This window comes from Oncorhynchus keta, chromosome 14 (genome assembly GCF_023373465.1).
Source record: "Oncorhynchus keta strain PuntledgeMale-10-30-2019 chromosome 14, Oket_V2, whole genome shotgun sequence".
Classification (NCBI taxonomy): Eukaryota; Metazoa; Chordata; class Actinopteri; order Salmoniformes; family Salmonidae; genus Oncorhynchus; species Oncorhynchus keta.
This window is the reverse complement of record NC_068434.1, coordinates 36,622,777-36,640,835: the sequence shown is the minus strand read 5'-3', so window position 1 is coordinate 36,640,835 and position 18,059 is coordinate 36,622,777. Positions and strand designations below refer to the sequence as shown.

General features: G+C 42.7%; 1 protein-coding gene across 2 annotated transcripts; it reads right to left on the bottom strand.

The window, feature by feature from the left end:
- Positions 1-2,991: 2,991 nt before the first annotated feature.
- LOC118393354 (AT-rich interactive domain-containing protein 1A-like) lies at positions 2,992-12,790 on the bottom strand. Of its 2 annotated transcripts, none has more exons than XM_035785954.2 (2): positions 12,636-12,790; positions 2,992-6,572 (listed from the first exon to the last, which is right to left on the bottom strand). In XM_035785954.2, exon 2 carries the CDS (start codon positions 6,563-6,565, stop codon positions 4,991-4,993), a length of 1,575 nt encoding a protein of 524 aa, XP_035641847.1. In that variant the 5' UTR covers positions 6,566-6,572; positions 12,636-12,790; the 3' UTR covers positions 2,992-4,990. The 2 variants fall into 2 exon arrangements, with proteins under 2 accessions (XP_035641847.1, XP_052317654.1); XM_052461694.1 differs by lacking the exon at positions 12,636-12,790 and adding an exon at positions 10,134-10,152.
- Between the last annotated feature and the right edge of the window lie 5,269 nt (positions 12,791-18,059).

Here is an 18,059-nt window from a genome sequence, read left to right as displayed (position 1 = left end):
GCTGCAGAATGCTGTGGTAGCCATGATGCTTAAGTGTGGATTGAATTCTAAATAAATCACTGTGTCACCAGCAAAGCACTTCCTTACCATCACACCTGCTCCTCCATGCTTCCTGGTGGGAACCACACATGTGGAGATCATCCGTTCAACTACTCTACATCTCACAACGGTGGTTGGAACCAAAATCTCATTTTGGATTCATCAGACCAAAGGACAGATTTTCACCGGTCTAATGGCCATTGCTCATGTATCTTGGCCCAAGCAAGTCTCTTCTTATTGGTGTCCTTTTGTAGTGGTTTCTTTGCAGCAAATCGACCATGAAGGCCTGATTCATGCAGTCTCCTCTGCACAGTTGATGTTGAGATGTGCCTGTTACTTGAACTCTGTGAAGCATTTATTTGGGCTGCAATTTCTGAGCCTGGTAACTCTAACAAACTTTTCCTCTGCAGCAGAGGTAACTCTGGGTCATCCTTTCCTGTGGTGGTCCTCATGAGAGCCAGTTTCATCGTAGTGCTTGATGGTTTTTGCGACTGCACTTGAAGAAACTTTCAAAGTTCTTGACATTTTCCGGATTGACTGACCATGTCTTAAATTAATGATGGACTGTTGTTTCTCTTTGCTTATTGGAGCTGTTCTTGCCATAATATGGACTTGGTCTTTTACCAAATAGTGCTATTTTCTGTATACCAACCCTACCTTGTCACAACACAGCATATTGGCTCAAACAGATTAAGAACTACTTTCCCACTACCCGGATAAAGCACCAAATAAACTTCAGTTAGTGCTAAACACGGCTGCTAGAATCTTGACTAGAACCAAACATTTGATCATATTACTCCAGTGTTAGCCTCTCTACACTGGCTTCCTGTTAAGGCAAGGGCTGATTTCAAGATTTTACCGCTAACCTACAAAGCATTACATGGGCTTGCTCCTACCTATCTTTCCGATTTGGTCCTGCCTTACATACCTACACGTACACTACGGTCATAAGACGCAGGCCTCCTTACTGTCCCTAGATTTTCTATGCAAACAGCTGGAGGCAGGCAGCTATTTTTTTATGGAATGGTCTTCCTATCCATGTGGGAGACGCAGACTCTGTCTCAACCTTTAAGTCTTTATTGAAGACTGATCTCTTCAGAAGGTCCTATAATTGAGTGTAGTCTGGCCCAGGAGTGTGAAGGTGAACGGAAAGGCACTGGAGCAACGAACCGCCCTTGCTGTCTCTGCCTGGCCGGTTCACCTCTCTCCACTCGGATTCCCTGCCTCTAACCCTATTACAGGGGTTGAGTTACTGGCTAACTGGTGCTCTTCCATGCTGTCCCTAGGAGGGGTGCGTCACTTGAGTGAGTTGAGTCACTGACATGATCTTCCTGTCCGGGTTGGCGCCCCACCTTGGGTTGTGCCGTGGGGGAGATCTCCGTGGCTATACTCGGCCATTTCTCAGGATGGTAAGTTGGTGGTTGAAGATATCCCTCTAGTGGTGTGGGGGCTATGCTTTGGCAAAGTGTGTGGGGTTATATCCTGCCTGTTTGGCCCTGTCCAGGGGTATCGTCGGACAGGGCCACAATGTCTCCCGACCCCTCCTGTCTCAGCCTCCAGTATTTATGCTGCAGTAGTTTGTGTCGGGGGCTAGGGTTAGTCTGTTACATCTGGAGTATTTCTCCTGTCTTATCCGGTGTCCTGTGTAAATTTAAGTATGCTCTCTCTTTCTTTCTATCTCTCGGAGGACCTGAGCCCTAGGACCATGCCTCAGAACTACCTGGCCTGATGACTCCTTGCTGTCTCCAGTCCACCTGGTCGTGCTGCTGCTCCAGTTTCAACTGTTCTGCCTGGTGCTATGGAACCCTGACCTGTTCACCGAACGTGCTACCTGTCCCAGACCTGCTGTTTAAACTCTCTAGAGACAGCAGGAGCGGTAGAGATACTCTGAATGATCGGCTATGAAAAGCCAACTGACATTTACTCCTGAGGTGCTGACCTGTTGCACCCTCGACAACCACTGTGATTATTATTATTATTTGACCCTGCATCTATGAATATTTTAACATCTTGGCTGTGTTCTGTTATAATCTCCACCAGGCACAGCCAGAAGAGGACTAGCCACCCCCCATAGCCTGGTTCCTCTCTAGGTTCTGGTCTTTCTAGGGAGCTTTTCCTAGCCACCATGCTTCTACACCTGCATTGCTTGCTGTTTGGGGTTTTAGGCTGGGTTTCTGTACAGCACTTTGTCACATCAGCTGATGTAAGAAGGGCTTTATAAATACATTTGATTGAAATTTGCTTGAAGAAGGAAAGAAATTCCAAAAAATAACTTTTAACAAGGCACACCGGTTAATTGAAATGCATTCCAGGTGACTACCTCGTGAAGCTGATTGAGAGAATGCCAGGAGTGTGCAATGCTGTCATCAATGCAAAGGGTAGCTACTTTGAACAATCTCAAATATATTTGGATTTGTTTAAAATTTTTTTGGTTACTATATGATTCCATATGTGTTATTTCATAGTGTTGATGTCTTCACTAATTTTCTACAATGTAGAAAATAGTAATAATAAAGAAAAACCCTGGAATGAGTAGGTGTGTCCAAACGTTTGACTGGTACTGTATGCCAGCACTCTGATGCACAACAATGTTGTGTCCACAGAACAGTCACAACATGATACTTAAGCCAAACCTCACTGAAACATAAACCAGGGCCACATTCAGTAGCCAAACATTGTTGAATGTTGCAGATAGAAATTCCATGAATAGAGCCAAAATGATTCCTTGGTCTACATGACAGAGGCATGTTTGTTCTACATTACATATTACTTTTTGAACATTACAAAAACACTGTATACCGCTGAACACGCCCCCGAGCACAGAGCGGTAGGGGACAAGTGAAAAAAAAAATAGAACTAACACGAGTGCTGAAGAAAGCCTTGAATTAGGGCTGTCCTGTCGAGCCTTAAATAGAGTGGAGGCCAGAATGAAAACTGACAGATTATAGAAGATGAATGGACACAAACACATTTATCTTTTATCACAGAGGAAGTATTTGCATTAACAGAGTATGCAGACCCATACATTCAAGGCCCAAGACAATGTAGAAATTGTTTATGACATGATGGTAAACAAGGTGCCCCCCCATCGTCTATCCAATATATTCCCAAAGTATTCTAACTCCATTAAAATAAATCTGTTTACACCCCAACGCATACATTATAATAATTTAGACTTCAATCTAGCTACTTCTCTCAAGAACCCACATCTAATGTTATAGTTCAAGTTATATCATTGTCATATGCTTATCATTTACCTTAATATTACCAGGTACCAAGTTGACTAAGACCATTACTTTAAAGTGGACAGTGTTTGTCTGAATCTGTATTCCTTGACTTGTCGGGCTGCCACTACAGTGGCCTGGTTCAAAGCCTGGTTGGGCCTAGACAACAAGAGCCCTTACATAACAATCTACAGTCACTTCACCACCCCAGAGAGGAAAGCAAGACACCAGAAAGGGGAAGGAGGGAAGAAGGGAATGTACAAAAGAGAAGGGCCTTGGAGTCGGAGCAAAAGAAAGAAATCAGTGTCTTTGAGCACATGCAGCTTACTTGACATATAATAACAATACAAAGCAAACTAAATCAATCCACGGAATAGTATCAAACATATTAACCACAATGTTAAAGACACATAACATATAAAGATGACATCAAGCCCCGATACAGGATGATTGATTCAGATAACCTGACAGCCATCCATTACATAGGATATCAGCTGGGTGAAAGACAAGGGATCCAAGCACACATCTAACAAGAGTCTCTTTAGTTTCTAAAGAATCTAAATTCTAGATTCTAAAGAAGCAGCTCCCACTGCTTACGTACTAACCCCCCCCCATTAACATTTCAGTCTTCGGACCTCATCAGAGCATATGACCAAACTGTTAGCCCCTCCATAAAAAGGTGAAGTCAAGCTAACAATGTTTGTCAAATGGATTCTCTTTTGCCACCGTAGTAAAATGTATACATGCTTATGCAAAATCACAGCCACCATGTACGAAAAAGGTTACGTTAGAATGGTGTAATTAGTAGTCTTACAAGCAAAAGCCAGTTCAAAGTGTACAGGTATGTGTATTGTATTAAGCTAAAATAAATACAAGCCATAGTCAATAATATAAAGCTCACATTCATTGTCATGCATACTTGACTGTCATATTCAACAATCCCCCTTCCCCAGCTGATGTTAATATGGATGTCATCCTATCTCAATCAATATTTACACGACAGTCCTACACACACACACACACACACACACACACACACACACACACACACACACACACACACACACACACACACACACACACACACACACACACACACACACACACACACACACACACACACACACACACACACACACACACCCCCTCTAGTATTTCCAGTTCATGTGATGTAATGGAGTAAATGGCCATTTCCCTTCAGTCTGTCTGCCATATAATACAGCATCTAAATTATCCTGGAATCCCTGTTGGTGCTGGGAACTGGGCGTGATCCAGCCAGTCGCTGCTTAACCTTAATCAATACTTATCCTATTTATGAAATATGCTGTATATAATAGTCATGCCGCATGCATGAGGCTGTAGTACTTGGCTACAGCAGGAGCAAACTCAATGCTTTGGGGACAGCAGAGTTGGATTTGAAAAAGTGCCAACATTTTAGTAACACACGGGCGCATGATTACAGATTCATATAATGCAAGTAACAGTGCATGAGAAACAACAATACAAAAACAGAACAAAAATCCATAGAATTGATCAATCAAAAAAGTCCACTTATTATGGAGAGTCCTGAGGCGTCGATCAAAGGAGGATGAGAGAAGAAGACAGACTGTCCCAGCATCCCTCCATCAGCCCCATTCTTGACTCACATAGCGTGGCAGCAAACATTGTGTCCTTTCTCCTTCTTCCCTCTATTTCCCTCTCTCTCTGTTTCTTGCTCTCTCTCTGCCTCAGTGCAGTAGTAGCATGTTGCTGTTCAGCAGCAGTAGTGCAGTAGAGGTGAGAACAGCTAGCAGTCCCTGGTATCCTCCTCCCAGTCTCTCCACTCCTCCTCTGGGTCTTTCCCGGGGCGTGTTCTCCTTGTCCTCCTTCTTTTTCTCCAGGTAGTGTTCGGCGTACACCATGTAAAGCTCCACACACCTCCGAGCCTTCATCTGCTCTATCAGCGCTGGGTAGCCAATCTCAGAGATGCTCACTATATTTTCCTCATCATCATCCTCAGGCTCAGCTATGGCTGGAGGGAGGGGCTTGGCTGCAGGAGGGGGGGTTTGAGGGTTTGGATTCAAGGGTTCAGGGGTCACAGGCTTCTCAGTCGCTGCTGTACCGTTACTCTCAGCTGTGACATTACTCTCACTGGAACTGCCCTCTGTGGCAGAGCTGTTACTGGGGCCACTGCCTGGTGCTTGGGTGGAACCGGGGTCGGTAGTATTGGTGGAACCTCCAGGAACAGGGGCTGGCTCTTCACTCTTCTCCCCGACTGCAGTGCCTCCTCCACTGGGTACGACTACCTGAGTACTGGGGCTGTCTGCAGCTCCCTGTGGTGGTGGGTTCTCTCTGGCTCCTGTTTCCGATCCACCATTCTCCCCACCTCTCAGCAGGTCAGTCCTCTTCATACAGTTCTTCATGTAGTTATCATAGGACTGTGGAGGCGGGCTGAAGTGGTAGTCCCTGCTGTAGTCATTGTCATCAGTGGATTTGGTGCCGTACCTCCTGTACATGTAGTGGTTATAGTAGTACTCCTCCTGGGGGTTGTGAAAGCCGAAGTGAGGCCGAGGAAACCGGCCCAGTCCATAACCCAGAGCCATCCCAGCCACAACCCCAGCCCCGGCCGCCATCGCTGCATTACGCCCAAACCCCCTGGACTGCTGCGAGGGTCCCATCCCCATCCCCTGCACGGAGCGGGAGAACGGGGAGCCACCGGCACCACCATACCCCCCATAGCCGTAACTGCCCCCGTAGCCAGGGCTAAGGATCCGGTTGTTGGGGTTTTGGTTCATGTAGCCCCCTCCATAACCACCACCATAGCCTCCACCATAGCCTCCACCATAGCCTCCACCAGCTGGGTATCTGTTTGGATAGCCTCCTGCCGGGTAGCCCCCTGGGTAGCCTCCAGCTGGATATCCTCCAGCAGGGTAGCCACCTTGGTTAGGGTAGCCACCTTGGTTAGGGTAGCCACCTTGGTTAGGGTAGCCACCTTGGTTAGGGTATCCTGCCCTGCCTGGCTGTTGAGGGTACCCCCCTGGTTGCTGTGGATAACCTCCTGGTTGCTGCGGGTACCCTGCTTGGGGGTTCTGTGGGCTCTGGGGCTGGCGAGGGTAGTTCCCTGGCTGGTTATTGGTCCCTTGGTTGGGTCTGCGTTGGGTGTTGCTGCCTCCACGGTTGGAAGTGGAAGAAGGTTTCTTCCCAAAGCCTATGCTGGATTTACCACCAAAGCCTCCTCCCCCTCTCTTGGCCAGGGAGAGGTGGGCATTGAGCAGCAGGAGAGAAAGGCACAGCACGGCCAGAGGAGAGCTGAGCTTCATCATTACTGCACTGCAGAGACAGAGAGAAGGAGAGAGAGAGAGCAATAAGGGGGAGAAGAAGAAAGTTAGAATTTCCATTATCTAATTTCTGTAGATGACACTCACCGGTTCCTTTTTAAAAGAAATTCTTACAGTACAACATTTTTCAGATAACCATATAGGTCAATACTGTGGACTCTACACAAGTGTAATTTAGAGAATAAAAAATAAGAGTCTGTTTATTCCACCAGTCCAAGTCCCACCAGTTCCATCTGTGATGATTAGTAGTTAGAGGAACTGGCCCAACTCAAAATGTTAAGACAAATCATAAACCTACATAGACAATAGGACTGTACGTACAACTAGAAAATCATTTTTAAAAGTAAGCTAGAGAGTTTGAGAATGTGTTCCCTCATTCGGTCTCTGAGGTGATTAACCGAACTACCAGATACAGTAAACACCAAGCCAACAGGGTGGAAAATCCCCAGAGTGCCCAGTGTATCCTCTGGGTATAAATAATTTAAAATGAGTCACTATAGCTACTTGGTTAATGATACGAGTAGCGCTGACTGAAGAATGGTGGGGACCTGGGTCACAAGACACGTTAGTCAATTCCATTTCCATCCAAAATGTTATAGAACCAAAAATGCTGTAGAAGCCAAAGCCCCTCCGTACTACCCCACACATTGCCAAACTTGGGTTAGGCCTGTATCTCAATATTCAGATCCGTCTACATTACATAATAATCATGTAGACCGAGAGCCATATACAGTATATATTTAAATATATGGTTCTGTGTAGGCCTACTGCATGAATACATAAAACAATGGGAGCCTTGCCCAAAATACAGTCTTAAGCCAGTGGTGAATATAGGGATGTATTTCTCTATTCATTCTGTACCATGCGCGCACATCAATGTGGATGTTGTGAAACTGATCTAGACGGGCTCACATACGGCCTTCATTTGCCCACTTCGGTGTGTATGCTATAGTTGACAAAGTAGCGTAAATAGTAATGTCTTGGGAAATTTTTTTGAGCATTCATCGTAAGTAACCCAGAGTGCCCGATAGCCAATGTTGGCTGTCTAACCGAGAACAAAAATAACATACAGTGCTCTCAAAAAGTATTCATTACCCTTGACGTATTGCACATTTTGTTGTGTTACAGCCTGAAAATTGAATAAATAGATTGTCACCCATCTACACACAATACCCCATAATGACAAAGTAAAAACATGCTTTTAGACAGCTTTGTAAAATGTATTGAAAATAAAATACAGAAATATATTTTCTCAAGCTATGTTAAGCTTCATGGGGAGCGTAGGTAAACAGCAATCTTTGTGTCGTTCCACTGATCTTCAATGGGATTCAAGTCTGGGCTTTGGCTGGGCCAATCAAGGACTTTCACATTCTTGTTCTGAAGCCATTCCAGCGATGCTTTGGCTGTATGCTTGGGGTCATTGTCCTGTTGGAATGTAAATCTTCGCCCCAAACCGAAGGTCTTTTGTACTCTGAAGCAGGTTCTCAAGGATTTGCCTGTATTTGGCTCCATTCATTGTTCCCTCTATCCTTACTAGTCTCCCAGTCCTTGATGATGAAAAGCATCCTCATAGCATGATTCTGCCACCACCATGCTTCACGGTAGGAATGTTAGACGGGTGATGAGCTGTGTCTGGGTTTCTCCAGACATAGAACTTTGCATTTAAGCCAGAGTTCAATTTTTGTCTTAGCAGACTACATAATCTTTTGCCTTATGCTCTCGGTCTTTCACGTGCCTTTTTGCAAACTAAAAGGTGCACTGTCATGTGCAATATAACAATTGATATGTGCAAACTATGGCATAAGGGAAAGATGAGCGGATAAGAGGCAAATTGTAATTTCGATGAACGTCTTAGAGAGAGTAGTCGAAACAACTATTTGTTCAGCACTCTTGAAATGTACAGCGACAGAAATCAGAACATGGGCCGTTCTTACAGTATTCTCCTTGTACACCAAAACCGTAGCATAAATAACGGGGGCAATTAAGCACACAATGAAAGCTTTTACAATATTCAATGATGACATTTCCCTAAAACAGGCTATAGGCTACAAGTGACACATAGGCTACTAACAGCTTACTACACAACACACACTTAGTATTACTTTCTTAGCTCCAGTATACATATCTCCCTGGCATTCTACATAATTTATGCAGCATTATAAACTGGGTGGTTCCAGACCTGAATGCTGATTGGCTGACAGCCGTGGTATATCAGACCGTATAACACGATTATGACAAAACATTTATTTTTACTGCTCTAATTACGTTGGTAACCAGATTATAATAGCAAATCAAAATCAAATGTTATTGGTCACATACACATGTTTAGCAGATGTTATTTTGGGTGTATGGAAATGCTTGTGTAGCTCCAACAGTGCAGCAATATCTAACAATAAATATCTAACAATTTCACAACAATACACACAAATCTAAAGTAAAGGAATGGAATTAAGAACACATAAATATTTGGATGAGCAATGTCGGAGCAGCATAGACTAAAATACAGTAGAATAGAAAACAGTATATACACGAGATGAGTAATGCAAAATATGTTAACATTATTAAAGTGACTACTGTTCCATTATTAAAGTGTCCAGTGATTTCATGGCTATGTATATAGGGCAGCAGCATCTAAGGTGCTAATGATGGCTATTTAACAGTTTGATGGCCTTGAGATAAAAGCTGTTTTTCAGTCTCTCTGTCCCAGCTTTGATGCATCTGTACAGACCTCGCCTTCTGGATGATAGCAGGGTGAACAGGTCGTGGCTTTCTGAGGTTGAAGAGGTGCTGTTGCGCCTTCTTCGCCACACAGTCTGTGTGGGTGAATCATTTCAGTTTGTCAGTGATGTGTACGCTGAGGAACTTGAAGCTTTCCACCTTCTCCACTGCGGTCCCATCGATGTGGATAGTGGGGTGCTCCCTCTGCTAATTCCTGAAGTCCACGATCAGCTCCTTTGTTTTGTTTATGTTGAGTGAGAGGTTGGCACCACACTCCCAGGGCCCTCGCCTCCTCCCTGTAGGCTGTCTCATCATTGGTGGTGATCAGGCCTAGTACTGTTGTGTCGTCTGCAAACTTGATGATTGAGTTGGAGGTGTGTGTGGCCACGCAGTCATGGGTGAACAGGGAGTACAGGAGGGGGCTGAGCACGCTCGCTTGTGGGGCCCCTGTGCTGAGGATCAGCGAAGTGGAGGTGTTTCCTACCTTCACCACCTGGGGGCGGTCAGGAAGTCCAGGACCCAGTTGCACAGGGTGGGGTTCAGACCCAGGGCACCGAGCTTAATGATGAGCTTGCAGGGTACTATGGTGTTGAATGCTGAGCTATAGTCAATGGACAGCATTCTTACATAGCATTCTCTTGTCCAGCTGGGATAGGGCAGTGTGCAGTGCGATGGCGATTGCAGAGTCGGTGGATCTATTGGGGTGGCAAGCAAATTGAAGTGGGTCTAGGGTGGCCGGGAAGGTAGAGGTGATATGATCCTTGACTAGTCTCTCAAAGCACTTCATGATGACAGAAGTGAGTGCTACAAGGCGATAGTCATTTAGTTCAGTTACCTTTGCTTTCTTGGGTACAGGAACAATGGTGGACATCTTGAAGCATGTGGGGACAGCAGAGTGGGATAACTTTGTCATCAAAGTCTGGCATTCTCTGGATTTATGGTTCTTCCAAGACAACTGAAAAAACAAGGTCTAATCATGACGTCACAGATCTTCAGGTCTGAGTTTTAGAAAGAGGTCCGAGTTCGCAACTTGGAGTTGGAAGACCGTTCAAAACGTATTGAGATCTCAGTTGTCTTGAACGCACTGAAATCTGATATCCCCAGTTCCGAGTTTCAAGTTATTTTGAACGTGGCACAAGTCACGCTGGATTGACAGCATGGCCAATGTATTCAATCTTGTCTGCCCCATAGTGTTGAGTGTGAATGCTTATCCTTTTAAGCTTGGAAAAGTGACCCTTTCAGAAAGATGTTTTAAATCCTTAAACCCAGACTTGGACCACACACACCCTCCACCAAATAGCAGGCAGGGGAAGAAAAATATTGATTGCTTTGTGACGATTGCAGTTAGCCATTGATTCCTTCCAACCCACTCATGGTTGAATTCTCAATTACCGACTTGTTATGTGATGTTTATGTCCAATGGAGGATGAGCTACAATACATTTTATCTATAATTTATCTTTATATCACAAGGATTGAAAAGGATTTGCCAGTAGAGTGTCGACATGATTCAGACTATTTGTCTCGCTTGCTAGCTAAGATTGTGAAAGTATGATGTTGACATGATCAATCCAATCAAAGCTACGGTAGATGTGATTTGACGTCCTTTTATCTGTGGCCAAAGACCTTTAGCCTTTCCTGGCTGCCCTGACACCACAGAAAGCACTGAGCAAAGCTGAAACACCTGCATTTTGGAGCTGCCTTACTCAAGAAAGAGACAATGTCTGTATGCGGCTTTATTAACTCAAGTATTGTTTTTTGTTTTTTTATTGTTTGCAAACTGATATGTGACACGAATTAATGCCAAAATAACATGCAAACAGGTGGGTCTCAATGACGGGTCACCACTGGCTCTAGGCAGAGTCTGGGTAGTTCCATATTCATGCCCAATGGAAACCACTGTGCTTTTTGAAACGTTCAACACTCTAGAAATGGTTTTATACCCTTCCCCAGATATACAGTGCATTCGGGAAAGTATTCAGACCCCTTGACTTTTTCTACATTGTGTTATATCCTTATAACGAGAAACAAGATTATCTGGTCTGATGAAACCAGAGATTGAACTCTTTGGCCTGAATGCCAAGCGTCATATCTGGAGGACACCTGGCACCATCCCTACGGTGAAGCATAGGGTTTAAGAGGATCTGCAAAGAAGATTGGGAGAAACTCCCCAAATATAGGTGTGCCAAGCTTGTAGCGTCATGCCCAAGAAGATTCGAGGCTGTAATCGCTGTCAAAGGTGCTTCAACAAAGTACTGAGTAAAGGGTCTGAATACTTTTTTATTTTTGATACGTTTGAAAAAATTGTTTTTGTTTTTGCTTTGTCATTAAGGATATTGTGCGTAGATTGATGGGGGGGATTACAATTTTATATATTTTAGAACAGGGCTGTAATGTAACAACATTTGGAAAAATATGCCTCATCACAATTATATCTTGGAGATCTACGGACAGTTCCTTGGACTTAATGGTATAGTTTCTGCTATGACATGCACTGTCAACTTTGGGACCCGATATGGACAGGTGTTTCTTTCTAAATCATGTCCAAACAATTGAATTGGCCACAGGTGGATTCTAATCCAATTGTAGTGACATCTCAAGGATGATCAAAGGAAATTGGATGCAACTGAACTAAATGTGGAGTGTCATAGCAAAAGGGTGAGAATAATTATGCAAATAAGATTTTCTGTATTTAATTTTCAATAAATTTACAGCCATTTCTAAAAACACGTTTTCACTTTGTCATTATGGTATATTGTGTGTAGATGGGTGAGAAAAAAAGTTAATTGAGTCCATTTTGAATGCAGGCTGTAACAGCAAAAGTCAAGGGGTATGAGTACTTTCTGAAGGCACTAATCACTTGAATCGTTTCAAAATGGCGCTACAATGTGACAGTCACGCCACCTGGTCACATAACCTATACTAGCGTACGTACTACACACATTATTCTAATCTTTACATAGCATTTGTGTATGCGATCCACAGATTCTACAAATAACGGGAGTTTACGACGTTGTTTGGCTACATTTATGTAAGGCGCGTGCGCCCTACAATTTGGTGATGTTTATCTCTGCAAAGGAACGTGTTAAAGCTCACCCCAAAATTCAGCGCGGTGCCGAGTTTTATCATTGCGTAGAATATTTAAAACGTCAGTATTTTCTACCCTTAATAGGCTATAAAGGCTATAAAAAGTCCGGTCATCTATTTCGGAAACGTCGGCACCTGCTCCATTCTATCAAATCAGACAAGCACAATTCGAAAGCCAAACGTTCCCTATGTCATTGTATTTTAAAACTACACATTTTCTAAAAGAAATAGCATAAAATGTAGCACCTTACCGTTATTAATGTGCCAATGCGACGTTGATGACGCTTGTTTTGTCCGTTAGGTTGCCGCCGCCCTTTCTTGGATAGCAGTAGTTGAATAGGCCTACAGCGACTATTATTCTGCCAGCAGCACAAACGATAACGTCACGTTGGTATGGTAATGAGGAAACCTTCTAAATAAAAGCTTGCTTTTCAAAACATTGCATTCAAAAGATATTGCATTTTAATCAATGGCCACTTCTATTGTGACAACAAGAAAATGCAATGAGTAATTTATGAAAACAAATAAAAAATATGCTTTCAAAAAGTAATAATTATACCAATAACGAAAAATGCAATGTTGTCACTGGTATGTTGAGAATATTGGGTAGTATATATAACTTTTCAACCTATCTAAACTAAAGTGGGGTGGAAAATATCGGCCTGTTGCTGACTTTTCACTCCGTTCCCTCCATGGCTCCAAATGCAACACACTGTAATAGACGGGATACATATTGGCTTGTAGAGAGAACTTGTCAACCTTTCTCAGCTAAAGTGAGGTGGGGTCTCTATAGGGTCTCTCAATAGAGTCTCTACTAACCCAGTATATTGCATTGGGTGCTACAGAGCTATATCTAGACACTCAACATGTGGTCCCGAGAGTGGACTCTACAACACTGAATAAAATGTTGCCCTCTTGCTAAATTGATGATGAAAGCCATAGAGAAACAGTGCAAAACGGCTGGCTGTCAGGTCAATTGGTTATAATTATAGCCTACACAATAGCTTTCAACATACCAGTTTAATCTTTTAAAATAAATGCTAGTATCAATAATACAATATAAAAAATAAAATGTCAAATTATCGTTTTATTTTTTCAGAGGTTGTTGCATGCTGTGAAAAACGGTTTCACTGCACTAGAGTGCAACAAATATCGATAATCCCAAAGTTTAGCATGTCTTTGCAGGGGTACTCTTAATTTAGACAAAAAAAGATGTGATCATCCTGACATCATAATATCCTGCTGCTAGGAGAACGGTACATTTTACAGCGTGTCCTGTTTTTAATGATCCAGAGATAACTGGCAGGGGGAGTTTCCATTGACACGCTTACCAGAAGTTACCAACATGGACGCAAATATAACTTGGAGCCAGCAAGTGATGTCAATGTTGGGATGACAAACGAAGGACAAATGGATAATTAGCCCACAGAATGACTACTTTTCACTTTTTTATTTTGTAAGACTGTTCTTTGTCCTTATTAAGAGACCAATATTCAGCTTGCCATCATAGTTTTCCATTTTTGTATTTATAACACAACTGTCTACAACTATCCAGTGAATCCTTATCCTATCCTTTTTGGCACTGTCTCTATTCCTGCTTTCCCTCTTGCTGCACTCTCTCTCACACACACACCTTTGCTACTTGGGGAGCTGCAATTGCTTCCTGCCAAAGATTGTTCCCTGACTGACTCACCTCACTTTAGGGTTTAGATATACTGTACATCATACCAGTCAGTCAAGACGATATTGTCATTGCAGATTTGATTCTATGAAGTAGAGATCAGTGCTAGACGTATGTCCTCTAAAACTGTATTCAATCAATAAATCCAGACTGGGTGATTGAAAGGAAACTGCAAGATCTTTTTCCTGTTAAGTCGCATGTTCCAACAATAAAAAACAGTATGATAAAATGTATAATAAACTATTTTATTGAACACCTCTTTACTTTTTATTGACTCTATTTCAATACATGGATCTATTCAGGTCCTATCTGGTTCTGATCTCGTGAGAAGAATGTAAGCTCGCGAAATCAGGATGGTTCGTACGAGGCTATAGCGAGACAGGATAGAAAGTGGAAATGTGATAGGCTAAGCAATATCTGCACTTCACTGTAGGCTAAGTGCCAATCAGTTTATGCTATCATGCCAACTCCTTGTCAATCATTGTCATGCCAAGGTCCCCCTATCAAAATCCATGGTGTGCCATCCATGGTGAGTAACACTCATCCAGTGATTGTCATATGGTGTAATGTGGTCAATTCTACAAACCTGTGTGGTTAGAAACATTATTTATGATTAATTATCTGGTGGGTGGTTTGAACATTCCATTTTCTCTTGGGTCAGTTGAGTAGCTTAAGCCAGGTATTCCCAAACTGGGGTACGGGCACAATGCCGACAGGGGCACACCAAATACAAATGTGATTACATTTTTTTTAAAATTATAATAGTACACATTTAAATAGATGGTTTTGAAACTTCCTCTTCACATTTTCAAACAGTCCATTTATATATTTCAACGAAGCTATACATTTGGACAAGTTTTTTTCCCTCGCCTGAGTAGCCTCGTTTCACTGCCAAAAATTAAATTAAACCATCTAGTGTTCAGCGAAATAACACCACAATGTCAAATACAGGTAGCCTAGTCAAATAATTAACATCCAATCACATTAACCATTACTCTCTTGCGGGAATTCCACTAACGGTCTGTATGTAGCCAAATGTAACTGCTACTCATGTTGTTATCTGTACTGATGGCGCAAAAGCTTTGACAGGGAGATAGTGGAGTGGTAACGCGCATGCAAGCAGTTGCTCCCAACGCCACTTGGATACACTGCAGCATCCACAGAGAGGCTCTTGCTGCCAAGGGAATGCCTGACAGCTTGAAAGACATTTTGGACACTACAGTGAAAATTGTTAACTTTGTTAAAGCAAGGCCCCTGAACAATCGTGTATTTTCTACACTATGCAATGATATGGGCAGCGACCATGTAGTGCTTTTACAACATACACAAGTGCGCTGGTTGTCAAGGGGCAAAGTATTGACACGTTTTTTGAATTGAGAGACGAGTTTAAAGTTTCTTTACTGACCATCATTTTCACTTGTCTGACCACTTGCATGATGATGAGTTTCTCACACAACTGGCCTATCTGGGTGATGTTTCTTCTTGCCTGAATGATCTGAATCGAGGATTACAGGGTCGCTCTGCAACTATATTGAATGTGTGGGACAAATTGAGGCTATGATTAAGAAGTTGGAGCTCTTCTCTGTCTGCATTAACAAGGACAACACACAGGTATTTCCATCATTGTATGATTTTTTGTGTGCAAATGAACTCAAGCTTACGGACAATGTCAAATGTGATATAGCGAAGCACCTGAGTGAGTTGGGTGCGCAATTACGCAAGTACATTTCCGAAACAGATAACACAAACAACTGGATTCGTTATCCCTTTCATGCCCTGCCTCCAGTCCACTTATCAATATCTGAAGAAGAGAGCCTCATCGAAATTGTAACAAGCGGTTCTGTGAAAATTGAATTTAAGACACTGATGCCCTTTGCAACCATGTACCTATGTGAGAGTGGATTCTCGGCCCTCACTAGCATGAAAACTAAATACATGCACAAACTGTGTGTGGAAAATTATTTAAGACTGAGACTCTCTCCAATACAACACAACATTGCAGAGTTATGTGCATCCTTTCAAGCACACCCTTCTCATTAACCTGTGGGTTTTTCCCCCACAATGTTCGATTAACAGATAAGGTTTTATATGTAAGATGGTTAAATAAAGAGAAAAATGATTGATTATTATTATATTATTATTTGTGCCCTAGTCCTATAAGAGCTATTTTTCACTTCCCATGAGTATAAGAGCTCTTTGTCACTTCCCACGAGTATAAGAGCTCTTTGTCACTTCCCACGAGTATAAGAGCTCTTTGTCACTTCCCACGAGTATAAGAGCTCTTTGTCACTTCCCACGAGTATAAGAGCTCTTTGTCACTTCCCACGAGTCCGGTTGTGACAAAAACTCACACTCATTCTTATGTTTAATATATGTATCGTATAGTGTGTGTGTGTGTGGCAGGCTTACAATGATGGTTAAAAAAAACAATTTGAGAGTGCGCTGACTGACCCCGGTGCTAGAGGGGGTAAGCAGCTGGAGTGTAACTAAGCCTCAATACCTCTCTATGCTGGTCTCATTTAGAAATGCAAAAAACCCCACGTTGCTCTTGTAATAGAGGTAATGGCGCTCTCTGCTGCCTCTAGTCAGAAATGCATTGTTTTATACCATCATCCAGTCCCAATTAACTTCCTACCTGTCTCCCTTGGCCCTAACCATTTTTAATGTTTGCATGTGGAAATAATATGGTGGAAGATCCTCCACTACACTACTTTTACCTACCCAGACAGATCTGCAAGCGTGAAAGGGTTAGGACCTAGGGGACGGGATTGGGAGCAAATTGGGACTGGACCACATTTAAAGTGTTGGTCCCATGTTTCATGAGCTGAAATAAAAGATCCCAGAAATGTTCTATATGCACAAAAAGCTTATTCCTCTCAAATGTGCTCTTTGCAAATGTTTCCACAGGTGTTGCACTGTATCACGGATTGATATTATTCATATGACATTATAGACATTACAAGACAGTGAGGCTGTGTGGAGTTTGTCCTTTCTGAATGACTGTCTGCAACTTTTGTCATAATGGAACCCCTGTCCTCTTCAAACTGGCTTTTATCTTCATAGTTTACTATTAGCTAGCACTGCGCTAACTCTAAACATTATGGCTATGCTATGACCATGCATGAGTGCATCCCTCCTGAAGAGCTACTGGGTACACAGGCTTTTGATCCAGCCCATCTTCTAGCATACCTGATTTAGGTAGTCAACGTTCTGATGATCAGCCGATGAGTAGAATCAGATGTTTGTAAGAACAAAAGCTTGCATAACCAGTAGTTGTTCGGGAGAAGGGTTGGCCATCGCTGAAGTAGAGGTTACCCCGAACCACAGTTCTAGGAAGAGCATACCCTCCCCTAACAATAACCATTTGGGGGATGAAAACATATCTGACCGTGTATCAGTCATTATGGACAACCTCAGTCTCCTCCTTTGGGGGCTTTGCTTGATTCAGACATTCTTCCTCTCATTTTAACCCTCCAGTCCACTAAGCTCATTAATGGAGGTCAGAAGACACTTTCAACATCATTGCTGTCAGACATGTACAGTATTTAACTAACATTGAAAACAATACATCATTCTACTGTCAAATGACTGCTTGGGAGATGAAGTTCACAATTTATAGCATTAAATTCATAAAAACCCTTTACACTTGAGTCCTGTATTTTTATTTCTGGCAACAAACATTTGCTACTACGGTCTACAGATATCTGGCACAGCCACAGACCAGCTAGGAGGTTTACATACATAAAGCTTCAACATCTATCATATGTGTGAGGGTTGAGTTCTCCCATGGATTTGGGTGGAAACTACATCCAGACAATTCATACACCAATCCTATCATTTTAAATCCGTGACAAGCAGTGTGTGTGGAAAGGGGGGGAAATTGAAACCTACCTCAAGAAACCAAAAGAAGTATATGCTCTAGTTCTATCCTCATACCATTCTTTATCAGTAATGGACAAGGTAATATATACTGAACAAAATGATAAACGCAACA

Coding starts and splice junctions, on each gene's coding strand:
- LOC118393354 (XM_035785954.2), bottom strand. CDS start 6,565: ATGATGAAGCTCAGCTCTCCTCTGGCCGTGCTGTGCCTTTCTCTCCTG.